Source organism: Caretta caretta, chromosome 1 (assembly GCF_965140235.1).
Source record: "Caretta caretta isolate rCarCar2 chromosome 1, rCarCar1.hap1, whole genome shotgun sequence".
Taxonomy (NCBI): domain Eukaryota; kingdom Metazoa; phylum Chordata; order Testudines; family Cheloniidae; genus Caretta; species Caretta caretta.
In genome coordinates this window covers 177,908,455-177,922,783 of record NC_134206.1, presented here as the reverse complement: position 1 = coordinate 177,922,783, position 14,329 = coordinate 177,908,455, and the positions used below count along the sequence as shown (strand labels likewise).

The following is a 14,329-nucleotide window of genomic DNA, read 5'->3' as shown; positions in this document are numbered from 1 at the left end:
TCTAGAAACCTCATTGGACAATGTCTGTGGAATGCCCAAATCTGCACCATACAGAATTTCTACAGCATGTTTCTAGTGACCGTATTTGTCACTATTGATTTAATAAAAAGGGTTACAACAATTCTAGATAAATCAAGTTGTTTAGAGCTGCTCCTTCACTTTCCTAGCCCATATTACCACCTTTTGTAGGTCACTGGTGCACTTCCTTCTCCCTGCCCTTAGTTCTGCTTCATTTCTAACAGCAATGCTTCAGACCAAAAGGAAGTCCCAAGGAAAGAGAAACAAAAGTTTGTCAGGGCAGATGCAGTTACCTTTATTTAAGAACGTATTTTAAAAGGCTGTATATGAATATCTCTGAAGGATGACATTTTCCCCAAATGCAGATGATATACATGTCAACCTGTAAACTGACAAGATTTTAAAATATTGACGAGGCATCACCACTTCCAAGACTGCACTCCCTTGAACCTCAGCTACATAAACTCTTCTAAGTAAAGTTAGGTGGTATAGGGCTACAGGCATCAAGATTTAAATAGGACTAGTCATAAAAACAGAACTCCAATCTACAAACAGTGGCATTTAGTTAAATGAAGAACCTTGATAGTAAGTTGTGCACTGGGGAAAATATACAAAGTACAATATTTTGTTTTGTTTAAAATTCAGTGGTTTGTGCCAAAATACAGTACCAAAAATTAGCATTTTAAGACCAATTGCAATTCTAACACCCTTAAAAAAAAAAACAAAAAACTATGAATAAGACTTACAGCAGGGTAAGTCCTAATTCTTGCAGAGATTTCTGCATCTATGCAAAGTAAACACAGAAGTATTTGCACAAGAAGGGCCTGAAATAGCATCTGCATATTATTTGAGAGAATTGTACTGCATACTGATATTTGTCCATTATTTCTTTGAAGGGACTTCAACTTTAAGGTTGTCATTCGTGTAAAAAAAAAAAAGAAAAGGTAGTTTCAAGAATTACATACCCACCCCTGCTAATTTTTGTAATTGTACAACCACTTATTAAAATATTTCCCCCCTTGTTGCAATAGGACCCATATAAACACAGGGCATGAGGGCCCTTGATAAAAAAGAATTTCTGCTATTTTTCTTTCTCCATACAGAAAGCTTCTTGGTGTTCCTTGGTTACAGGTCAAAAGCTACCAGCAGTATCATCTGAGATACTTTACAAATTCAGAGACAAGGCCACTTTAAAATAGTTTAAAAAACACTGTTTTGATGGAATGGGTCTGCCCTACTAAGTGCAAGCCTATTACTGAAAAGTCTCAAAATGTAGCAGATAACTGTTCATTTTAAATATTTTGCTATTAAATCTCACATTTAAAATACAACTCATTTCAGATTTGTTAAGCAAATTTTGCTTAGTTATCTAGTTAGGTGATAATACCCTCTTCACTGACTAAGGATAAAACAACATATATAAAAAAGAGTTCATTTGGCTATTCAGTATTTCAATTTATCCCTTCAAAAAGAACACAATTAGACAAGTTTCTTTAAAACCTTCCTCCAACAGTTGAGACTGTAGGAGTCAACTTCTGCTCCTTGTGTTTATTAACCCGCCAGTAGTCAAAACCGTTATCAAAAGCAAAAGGCTGCAATATTACTACATTTACATCCCAGTTCCTGTGCTACTTATATGGTTTTTCTTTACCAGACTACACCTCACAATTATCACTCCATGTTCACTTCACAGAGTGGGCGCAAGCATCAGGAACCTGAAAACATGTAGACACCAACATGATAGGCACCAGGTAAAAATAGTTGGGATTCATTTTATTTTTAGGGAGAAAGTTAATGAAAAGAAGCTGTAGCAATTCTCTTAGTTGAGTAACAACGCATTTCATGGTAGGGATGTACTGGTTGAAGAACTTGAATGGGACCCTTCCAGAGCCTAATGTGCTTTTTTCATTTAATATAAAATTGGCTTTATAAAATCTTTTGGCTGCATGGCAGGAACTACAGTAATGATGGTATTATCAGGTGTCTGCCCACTGGAGAAACATCAGAGGGACCACAGCAGCCTCTCTAGCTGATGACAAACTGAATCATAGGAATCCGTTAGGAAAATGCATTTTAAAGCAGACACCAGAGTAACAGCATGAAACAGCTAAAAAAATTCTTAATTTTTTTTGACCGCAGTAAGTCTACATTAAAAAGAGACGACAAATCCACAAATAGTTTCAGCAATAACACTGTGCTGTTATAAACAGCAGCACAAGAATCTTAAGTGAAGTGGACAAATAGACAGTATTCAAAACAGGAAAATTGCATTTAGAAAGGTGCTTTGAAGTGCTCAACTGAATCAGTTTAATAAATAAATTTAAGCTGAACATTATTTGAGCTGTCTGCATTAATACTGCTACACCTCATCTCACAGTACATACGATCTCCACCACAGGTTCAAGCTCATGATTACATTCCACTTTCGAGTTTTCAGGGTCTGCTAATAAAATTTAGCAAGAAAATGTGTGCATTTTATTGGCAGTAGCAGGTTTTCAAAACTATCAATTCAGGTTTTCATCCCACATCCAGACGACAAACCAATGGAGCAGAGGTGGGTTGTGTGTGTCCATTATTTTTGAATTGCTAGTACCTTTAAAACATGATAGAGCCAGCACACAATAAATGGTCTAGCAACACTTAAATGGAACAGAATTAAAAAGGTATATATTACATGGCTAAGACAAGGTTTCAATGTTTGTTGGGTAAGTCTATGCACGGTCATGAGTAGATTTTTGAAACAGTGAATAATGGAATGTGACAAGAACAATGAAGTTCAGTTGAAGTTAGTTTTTCGTAAATGCCTATTAGGAATTTCTACAGCACTGACTTGGAGGGGCCAGGACCCTCCAACAATCCCAGCTTGGATAGCTACACCCATTACCACTGCCAAATCAGGATCCACAGAGGTGTTGGGTTCCTTTCCAAAGAACTCTTGAATAACTCTGCGTATCCGGGGAATACGTGTAGAGCCTCCTACTAATACAATCTCATCCACTTCTGTCTTGGGTAGATGTCCTTCCTTCAACACCTGCTCAATGGGCACAAGGATCTTCTGAAAAAGGTCCTCATTCAACATCTCAAATAGTTTTCTTGAGATTTGTGTTTCAAAAACAACTTTCACAGTGTGGCTCTGTGCTTGTGAAAGGTCATCCCTTAAAAGGTTTATCATACCGTCTTCCATTTGTGAAGATTTGGCTGTAATTACGTTTTTTTTTTTTATCTGTTCTTCTGAAACAGCTTTTAGGTCCTTCCTTTCTGGCATAGTAAGAGAGACTATGACAGGAGAAGACTTGTGTAGAGTTAAATTTAACTTGACTGCTTCCACAGCCTGCCTAAGTCGATGTATTTCTTCCTTTCTGGAGGGCACCGAGCCATACATTCGATAGATTTGGTCATACAAGTACTGCAGCAATCGCTGATTAAAGTCCTGTCCTCCAAGTTTGTTGTTACCTAAGACATACAAAAATATATCAGGTCATACACAGTATTTCAGAAGGCACAAAGATGCCCTTTATGTCATGTGCAGGACATTCTCATGGGACTGGGAAAAAGAAACGTTCACAACTATAGTCCCAACAGTCAATGGCACAATCAGAAGTATAATCACTTGGGGATATTTTGTTTGTAATGCGATTCACAAAACAAGACAAGAATGGTCTCAGGTTCTCTGTTTCAATATGCATAAATGAAAAAGCAAGGGGTTGGGGATTTTAGAGGAAGTATCTTTTTTTTAAAAAAAAAAGTCCACGAGAACACTAGGAAGGGGTTTGGTTCGCAGAATGTAAAATTTGAAATGGAAAATATTTGCAGCCTGCTGCGATACTATGCAAGTCAATCTTTTCCATATTCCCAACTCACACTCCAAGTCTTAGTTACTGTCTACATCTCTGCCCATATTAGACATTTTCACTAATAGCAGCAAGATGAAACTCATGAAGGATTACTGCCTCAACTCCTGGAGCTGAACTTTGTTAAGGACTTATTGTATTTTAGAGCCTTCATATTAAAATCATATACTAAGGGACATTAATGTGCACCGATAAAGGCTACTTTTGAGCCATAAGGTATCTATTCTGTCAAGTTCTTCCTGTGGAAACGCTGATTCCCAGTAGGAGTTATTTCAGCTCTTTGATCAGTGAGCTTCAAGCTCTGGTAACGGACCCATCCTATACTAGGCTTTATAGGTATGTAGTGGAATAGTGCACTCATCCCAATTTCCCTCCTAATGTGTTAGTTCCACCTTAACCATCCTTCCAACAGTTTTCGGATACCCATGCCTGCTCTTCATAAGATTGGCCTCTTGAGTTTTCCAATGGAATGTGCAATACCCATAAATATTCAGTCCATCTTTTTATTTCAACTGAAAAAAGGAGTTCATACTGTTCAACAGAACCATGTTGAAATGGCTGACTGCATTTATTACTCTTTTGCTTTCACTAGACAGCGCAGCAGATGTCAAAGCCCATTGAGTCGGGAATATCAACAATAGTACTCAGCCTCAGATCTGTCTGAATCCAGGTCATCTGCAAAGCAATTTGTGTTCACTACATAGGTTTACAAAGCATTGCTGCCAGAATTCTTTGCCAAGTGATGAATCAGTTTGGCATATTTGTGTTACAAAACCTGTTTCTGGGTTGACCGTGTGTGAGCTCTCCACCCCTTAATGTCTGAACTATAGCGTAGCACAAAAGGGGACTGTTCTAAGGCACCCTTCAATAATATGGCAAATCCCCTTGACTCAGACAGATGGAGGTAGTAGAATGCTTTGAAACGCCACTAGCTCCAGGCACAGTAATTGTAAACGCACAAATGCTCAGGTTACCTGTGCACAAATGTGACAATGACAGAAAACTAGACCACAGCTTCTTATGTTAAAATCAGCCAAAGAATGGAAGAATTTCTCTTAATTAAAATCAGTTGCAAACCTAATTTTAGAATTATGGAGAGTAGAAATAACATTCTAATAAATGACCAGTAGGCCACCTAAAGTTCTAAGGTATGTCAATCTCAGCATGTCAATTTAGCATCCCTTTACAGGTGATTTTTTTCCATGTATCCACTGAAATTATATAGAACTAGTTTTTAACTTAATAAAAACCAACATGTTCCATTGAAGTATAGGGTGACTTATCCTTACCTGCCATCGCTCGTGTCAGAAACATCCCTCCTTGTTTATTCAATAATGAGACATCCAAAGTTCCTCCACCCAAATCCACTACCAGAACATTAAACACATCCACTTTATGGAGACCATAAGCCATAGCTGCAGCAGTAGGTTCGTTAATTACCCGTAATATCTCCAACCCTGAAAAAGCAAAACAAGTTAACATTTTCTCCACACAACTGATGAGTGGAATCTATTGTACTACACAGAGTTATTAGTAACCCAGCCCAGTTGCCAGCAAAAAGCTGGCATTGTCCAACAATAGCCAATGAGTGGAAGGCAGGTTTGAAAGGCTGCAGCCAGAGAAGGAAGCACTGAGCTGCACCTCTCCTCCTCACTGCAGCCCTGCAAACCTCCTGCAGGCAGGGTAGCAGTAGAGAAAGGGGCTGCAGTGCAAAAGTTGGGGCTTTCTATCTGGGGCCAAAGAGCTGCACAGGACCTCTTCTCTCTGCTCTCCAAGGCTCAGCATCTCCCAGCGTTTCTTCCCCTGGGTACAGTTCCCTGGCAGGACACAATCCAGAAAGCACAGGGAGAGATGCTGCGTAGTGCCAGGATCCTGGCTACAGCTCTCCCTCTCTGCTACTGCCCTGCCCATAGCATCCTCTCCCAGGCCACAGCCCCTTACCTCCTGTCCACAGGCAGGTTTGCTGCGCTGCAACCAGGAAAGAAACGTCAATGGGACGTGATTTGGTTAGTAGCAACATTTTGTTGGGAACCAAAGCTGTTATATCTGGGTTGCTATTAAGTGGAATCTACTGTATGTTTAAACAGAAACTCTATGAAAATATTCCATTAAATAGTGTCAATTTTTGTTCAGATTGAAGTAAAATATAAGACATTTAAGAGAAGTTCACAGAGAATTCTACATCTGCCATAGCTTTCATTTTTTTGTTTTTAAGATAAACTTGGAATATCATTCTTAAATTTACTTTTAGAGCAGTCTATCAGAATGAAAACTGATTGAACAGTTACCTCAGTGTGCTTTCTCAGAGGAGGTGAGGTGAGGTGGGGTGGGATGGTTTGTTATCTTGTTTTTGAGTCTGATTTATTCCCATGAAGTTTCCTGTATAATTTTCTCGAATTGAAAATTTCCAAAAAACCTATTTCCTTTAGTGATACTTGGGCATACTGCTATCTGTACTTGCATTAGCCAACAGCACTTCAGATCATTTGAGAGTTCCCTGCTGTTCTTGGTGATTGCCACTGATTCTCTGTTGCTATTCTACATTTCACAAACAACTTAGTGTAGATGAGTAAACCTCAGGGTAATTCAAAGAGTAGAGGGGAAAATACCAGAAAGAAAGATGCATCACCTGCAAGGTTAGCTGCCTTAATAGTATAGTTCCGTTGCCTTTCATCAAACTCTGCTGGCACTGAAATGACAGCATTAGAAACTGGCATGCCAAGGTACTCCTCTGCCATCCTCTTTAATTTCAATAGCAGTTGAGAGCCAATATACTCAGGTGAGACATTATATGTTTCATTGGTTGTCACTGAAAATTCAGCTGCTCCATTGTTGCTGAAAATCTGAGGGGGGGGAGGGGAGAGGAGAGAGAGAGAGAGACAGACAGACAGCAAAACCCACAAGTGTGAAACACAGCCCATCTTTCATTAAACAAAATGAATGAGTGAAACTGTACTTGGATATGTTGAATACCTGCTTACTCCAGAATCTACTATGTGGTGGCTTTGCCAGCCTAAAACATTCTATCTGAACCAGTTTTCTTTACCTTCCATTATGAATGATATATGACATGAAGGCATTCAAGTTGCCAGAAAATGTGCCTACAGTACTTTGATCTATTTGGGCAAAATAGACGAGTGAGTCAAAATCCAGAAGCTGGGTCACACAACATCAGAATTAATAATCCTACACAACAGCACATCTAAGGAATGAAAACAGTTCTTTTGAGGCAAACCCTAGGTCTACTCTACTGCTAAAGCAGAAATTATACAGGACGTCTCAGCAGACACGCATGTATATAGGTACTTATTCAGTCCACATCAAAGGAGTTGCTGAGTGCTACTGTACCACTGAAGATTTATTTTATGCAGACTCCCTGCACCCACTATTAGCAGAGACAAGAGAATGATTTCCAATGCCTGACTTAGTACCCATTGTTAAGTATTTTATTGTGCTAGTTTCACCATTATTGAAAGACAGGTTTGTAGAACTGCTACTTTCAGGTCCATTTATAATTATAAATGAACTGCATAAAAAAAGACAAACAATGAAAAGGAGTACTTGGGGGGGGGAAGGAGGGGAATAAACATGGGGAAATAGTTTTACTTTGTGTAATGACCCACATTAGTTAGTTGGGAAATTGTAAGTGTAAAAGACTAGCTATCCATAATCATGAAAAAAATGCATTGAGAACTATGAAAGCTGTGTATTACATAATGTTTACAATTCAATTGAAGTTTACTGAAAAACACTATTTTGGTTTACATCTTATACAGTATCAGCAGATAAGGTCCTACTCTGTGCGTTGTGACAAAACAAGGCTAATACTCAAGTAACTACAGGAGGGGGGAAAGGATTAGTACCCTAGAAACTCTCTACCTGTAGTGCATTTCTTGTTGTATAAACTAGAATTAATAAAAATAAATGTATTCAATAAAGAGGGAGGCTCCATTTCAGAGAGAAGATTCTTGCATGTTTCAGTACCCTCCTGCTCAGAACAGAAGAGGATCATGTATGTACTGTATCCACAAACCATCACATCTAGTAAATTCAAATTTGGCGTTTGCCAACATAGCAACTCCCATTGCCAAATACTCTTCTCTCAGATTTTTCCTTCTGCTGTGAAACCAGTTGTTTTGCTCAAGTTCCATCCCACTTCTCTCTGCCTCAAACTCATATGCCTCAAAACAGTCCAGTATCATAGGTATAAAAATAACATAGGTATAATAGCCAAATGCAAAGTTAATCAAGAATAAATACCTGTACAATATATGTTATTATTTTATCTTTATTTTAAATTTTTGCAATTTCTATGTTTGGATCCCACCTCACAAAGACTATATTTTGTTCCTGAAATGCTACATTCAGGGTTCTGCATCCTGATGATCAACCTGCCAGACAAAGGCAATTGGATCTGCTCCCTCTGAACACCATATATATAAAACTAATTTGGATAGAATTGGTAAAGATTGCTATCTGTTTACCTTAAATGGATATCTGCTACTTTCATTTTTCAGCTCTTCTGGAGTGAAGATTTTCCCTATGAATCTTTTGGCATCATATACCGTGTTCTGTGGATTAGAATCTGCTAGTTCTAGGCCATCATATCCCACGTACACATCTGTGTCTGTGAATGACACTATGCTTGGTATGCTGTTATGCCCACTTTCATCTGAAATAACTTTCACCTGCCCTGTGCCAGGAAGGAACACGCCAACAGAGCAGTAAGTGGTGCCAAGGTCAATCCCAATCACTTTTGGTGTAGGCATAGGTAGATACTGTTGTGCCAGGTAACCAGCCAACAAAAGGGCCAAGACAGCTGAACCTGTGAGAGCGATAAAAAGACAGTATCAGAGCATCCATCCAAACAAATTTGGAAGTTCTTCATAGCTATAATACTAGTTGTGACAGTGGTAAATTGAGTGCCAGCTCTGGCCAAGGCCATAAGAACTGACAAACTCGTAGCTGGAAGCCAAACCAGCTCACCTGTATGTTGGTTTTGTTCAAAACAGGTATTAGTATTATAATATATTTAGTGTTTAGACTATGAAATGCTTGTAAATTGTTGCACGTATTAATCTCACTTGTAGTATCTGTATTCCATTCTGTAGGGAAATACACAAGTTTTACTTTATAACCTTGAAAATGTTTGCTCTGAATTTGTGAACGCAGGCACGGGAATTGTGCGTCTCTTCCCCCCACTGTACATTAAGAAAACCTATCAAGATTAAACAGGCCATTAAGAAACATCACAATACAAAGGACTGGCGAATGGCCCTATCCCACCTTGGAAATGCTACATGCAAGGGAGCTTCTCAAATGGACTGTAGGGCCAAATGTAAAAGATAAAATAAGGTTACAAGAAAATTTTTCATTTCTTTTCTGTTTGAACTCTCACTGGGTCAGAGACACTTAACTAAAGCAGAGATCTCCAGGGCCCTGAAACTGAATTGACAGATTACTATCCCTGTCATCTTTATCAACCATATATGGTATGCTTGCTTGCTTGGTAGCACCTGTAAATAACTTTCTTATTTCTTTTTCCTAGGTAATAAGCCTTTAGATAGTTTATTATGGGACTGGCTACAGGTGTTGTCTTTAGTGTAAGATCAAAGGGTAGATAATGAGGGGTAGCTGACCGGTCTCTTGGGACTGGAAGCAACCAGGAAATAGCCCGACTTGATTATGTAAAGAGTTGTCACTTTGGATGGGCTAGCACCAGCAGGAGAGTGAATTTGTGTGGGGGGGTGGAGGGTGAGAAAACCTGGATTTGTGCTGGAAATGGCCCACCTGTTGATCACTTTAGATAAGCTATTACCAGCAGGACAGTGGGGTGGGAGGAGGTATTGTTTCATATTCTCTGTGTGTATATAAAGTCTGCTGCAGTTTCCACGGTATACATCTGATGAAGTGAGCTGTAGCTCACGAAAGCTCATGCTCAAATAAATTGGTTAGTCTCTAAGGTGCCACAAGTACTCCTTTTCTTTTTCCTGAATATTTGGTGATTTTTATGTAAGTGACCATTTATCACTAAATCCAGCTTGCGTGGATGGCAAAATAGACTGGAGAGCCCGAGGGGATGGTCTGACACTCCACAGTAAGACTAGTACAGTGGCCCAGGAATTCATATTTGTTACTGAGTTGATGAAATCTAATTATAGAACATGCCACCAGTTTGGGGTGTTCTGCCCTGTTTTTGACAGTCTACCCTGAAGTAACACTCATGGCCATGAATCACTCAGCCAGCATGATATTACTCTGTTGTGTATAAATCCCTCCACTGATTCCACTCAGTATATATATAGTATATATTTACTCTGATGTAAAATTAGAGTGTGAAATCACATTGTGAAACTGCTTTGTGCTTAGTCTCATTTCCTCAGAAGTCAGCAGCAAGCTTGCATCTGGCAATTCAGGCAAATTACTAGCCACTGAAGTGTAACAGACAAGGACATAAGATTTGTGAAAGTTTAAAGAAAGGAATGGTAAATCAAAAAAACAAAATAATGTTGCAAAGTGATTTACAAATAATAATAAATACTCATCTTCTATGTGAGGTATGTAAGTATAATCCCTACATTACAGATACTGAAAACGAAGCAGAGGCTAACTGAATTGCTCAAGGTCACACAACAAATCAATGACATAGCCAGAGTAAGATCCCAGGAGTTCCTGGCTACTAGTCCATGGCTCAAATGACATCTCTCTATTTCGCTCTCCTGCTTATTTTGAAGACTGTCAATATAAATATACATACAAAACATGAGCTTCCCATGTCAGTCAAAGACTAGTCATATCTTCCAGAGAGCAACAGCCTGATGTTCTAGTATTGGGACTTTATTTTAAGCATAAAAGGCAGCATGGAAGATGGCATAGAGATGGGAGAGGTGAGGCTGAAACTGTTGACAAAGCCAAGATACATGAGAAGAGAAGAGACCCAATATGCGAGCTGGGTAGGGTCAAGGCCTGGGCTCAAATGCAAGAACAAGAAATGTATGTTCTATAAATTGCACAAAGTGGAATCAGTGGAGGGATTTAAAGATAGGAGCAATAAGGTAGGATCAATGGGCAAAGATGATGTTAACATGTGTTTCTGACAGATAGGAAAGGAATTGTGTGTTTGTTTATTTTTACAGTTATGCTTCTTTTCTATGTTTGAATGATTTTGGAGTGATATTCTGTATAAGACCTGTACCAAATGGATATGTCACAAACAGAAATGATTCAGGCATAAGTATCCGGAAAAGCCAATTTGAGAAGATAAGCTTCATGCCTAGACTTGAAAATATTGACAGTTTATGGCAGATATGTTCAAATTCAGTGTCCCACATCTCTGACATGTCACAGGCAAAAGCACGAGACAAAATAGTCTTTGAGAACCTTTTGAAGTTGAAGCCATACTGCTGTAACCAAATGTAGGTCATGACCAGGAATACATACAAATCCCTGTGAATTGACTGGCCAGAGTTACATGAAGATTTACATATGAAAAGAAAGCTCAGCGCTAGTAACAGATCAGAAATAAGGAAGAGCTTTTAGCAAAATAAATAAAATACAATTAGAACAACAGACTTTTGTACCAGTCAGCACTCTGACGGCAGGATTAGGCAAGAATTAAGACTACGGACATGTCTACACAGAACTGTTTCTGATTTACCCACTTGGGTTAAACTAAACAGGAACAAGCCATCCTTTTTCCAAAATGAGAATCCACACATGAAGGTAACCAGAAACAGCTACTGTGCTTTAAATTTACACCCTAGCTCAGGGGTGGGCAAACTTTTTGGCCCAAGGGCCACATTGGAGTTGCAAAACAGCATGGAGGGCCATGTAAGAAAGGCTGTCCCTCCCCAAACAGCCTGGCCCCTGCCCCCATCCACCCTCTCAGAATCCCCAATCCATCCAACCCCCCCGCTCCTTGTCCCCTGACCCTCGGGGATCCCACCCCCTATCCAACCCCCCCTGCTCCTTGTCTCCTGACCGCCCCCTCCCGGGACTCCCCGCCCCCATCCAACCCTCCCTGTCTCCTGACCGCCCCCAAACCTGCACCCCATCCAACTGCTCCCTGTCCCCTGACTGTCCCCCAAGACCTCCTGCCCCTTATCCAACCCTCCCTTCCCCCTGCTCCCTTACCATACCGCTCAGAGCGGCAGGACAGGCTTATTGGAAAGCCTGGGAGGGCGCAAGCCGTGCTGCCCAGCAATAGCGGTGGGCCAGAGCAGTGCCCGCTCAGCGGCGTGGCTCCAGGGGAGGGGGGACAACAGGGGAGGGGCCGGGGGCTAGCCTCCCCGTCCGGGAGCTCAAAGGCCAGGCCGGATGTGGCCCACGGGCCGTATTTGCCCACCTCTGCCCTAGCTTAATCCATGTGAACTGTCAAAGGCAGACAAACCCTGAGTGTTACTATTAACCCCATAACGTGCCATGTTCAGGATCTATTGACCATTAAGGCACTGAGACTGGGCTCTCCACATGGATCCCCAGGAAGGAGATCAGCAACAAACCTGTGACAGATGGAAAAGGTTATCATAAGAACGGCCGTACTGGGTCAGAACAAAGGCCCATCTAGCCCAGTATCTTGTCTTCCAACACTGGCCAATGCCAGATGCCCCAGAGGGAATGAACAGAACACGTAATCATCAACCATTCCCGGCTTCTGGCAAACAGAGGCTAGGGACAACATCCCTGCCCACAACCATTGATGAACCTATCCTCCATTAATTTACTTAGTTCTTTTTTTAATCCTGTTATAGTCTTGGGGCAAGGAGAGCCACAGGTTGACTGTACGTTGTGTGAAAAAATACTTCCGTTTGTTTGTTTTAAACCTGCTGTCTACCAATTTCCTTTGGTGGCCTCTAGTTCGTGTGTTATGAGAAGTAGTAAATAATATTTCCTTATTTACTTTCTCCACACCAGTCAGGGTTTTATAGACCTCTACCATATCTCCCCCTTAAGTCATCTCTCTTCCAACCTGAAAAGTCCCAGTCATACTAATCTCTCCTCCTATGGCAGCTGTTCCATACACCTAATCATTTTTGTTGCCCTTTCCCGAACCTTTTCCAATTTATCTTTTTCCAGATGGGGGAACACCCCTATTTACCGCTCTCCATCCATCAACTCTGCTGCTCCTTTGTGCACGTTACTACATAGGGCCCGCTGCTGCCCTACAAGCTCCCCCCCGCCCCCGCCCCGCCCCGCCCCGCCCCACCGCTGGCCGCAGGCGAGGGGCTGGCAGAGCAGCTCAGCCTCCAGCCTCCCTGCCGCGAAGGCCCCCCGAGGCCGCCCACTGGGGCCAAGGGGGAGCCGAGAGCGGGGACCCGCAGCGAACCTCCCCCGGGCACACAGCGGCCCATTCCCGAGCCCGGGGGCCCGGACTCTTCCCCCCGCCCCTGGCACAGGCCCCGGCCCCGGCCCCCAGCCCCGCTCACTCACCCAGCATCGTCATCTCGCCGGCCATTGCCCCAGCGCTCGGGCCCGCCCGCTCCAAGCTGCCGCTTGTCCGCCCGGCTTCCGCACCCGGGGCCGTTTGCTGACGCTCCCTTTCTGCCAGGGAGAGGTTTGGAAACCCCCGCTCCGCCCGCGCGGCCCCCTGGGAGGTGGAGTCCGCTCGCCGCCCCCTGCCCAGCGCCGCTGCAGGGCCGCAGACTCCATAGAAACAACAACTCCCGGCAGCCGTCGCGTGAGCGACGGTGCGTCCCCGCCTTAAACGTCATCAAAAACAGCGTCCGCGTCCTAGTGCGCATGCGCGCAATGAAAGGGAGCTGGTCCGGCACGTGGCTCGCAGTGTCTGCTGGGGCGGGTAGTCTCATTCGTTCTATCCGGGCTCTGCGAGCAATTCTCTCTTGTGGCCACCCGCGCTGCGAGGCATAGGTCAGGCCCCAACGTCATCAGATTGGTTATAAAACGGGGGGAGGGCGGGTAATAAAATGGTGGGTTTTTTTGGTTTATTGCTTGCCTGGTTTTCAAACATTGTTGGGAGCTGTAGCTCACGAAAGCTTATGTTCAAATAAATTAGTTAGTCTCTAAGATGCCACAGGTACTCCTTTTCTTTTTGCGAAAACCCAGAAGGATGCTCCAGGTAAAACCTGAACAGGTGGCAACCCTCCGTGGAGATCACGTTTTCCAGTTTGTATCCCCCACCCTGAGGGCTACACGTTTAGGAAAGCTGAGAATAGAAATTCATATAATTCTGTGTTTTCAGGACCTATAAATAATAAAACTAGTTAATTATTCAAAATTGGATTTGATTTTAACTAAGTAAATAGTTTAACAAGAAGCAAAATTAAATCCAATTTTGCTTCTTGTTAAACTATTTACTTATTGATAATGTTGCTTCTCTGGTGAGTAGCAGCAGATTTTCAGGGGCTTAGGTCATTTTCCTATTTGGATCAGAAACCGATGACATGGAATAAGTTCAATTTATTTATTTATAAAATAAATAGTTCAGTTTATTTATAAAATGT

At 41.9% G+C, this 14,329-nt stretch overlaps 1 protein-coding gene across 1 annotated transcript; it reads right to left on the bottom strand.

The window, feature by feature from the left end:
• Window positions 1-288: 288 nt before the first annotated feature.
• Window positions 289-13,454, bottom strand: HSPA13 (heat shock protein family A (Hsp70) member 13). The gene is made up of 5 exons (XM_048868580.2): window positions 13,299-13,454; window positions 8,354-8,694; window positions 6,499-6,712; window positions 5,159-5,326; window positions 289-3,471 (listed from the first exon to the last, which is right to left on the bottom strand). Exons 1-5 carry the CDS (start codon window positions 13,321-13,323, stop codon window positions 2,795-2,797), a joined length of 1,425 nt encoding a protein of 474 aa, XP_048724537.1. The 5' UTR covers window positions 13,324-13,454; the 3' UTR covers window positions 289-2,794.
• Between the last annotated feature and the right edge of the window lie 875 nt (window positions 13,455-14,329).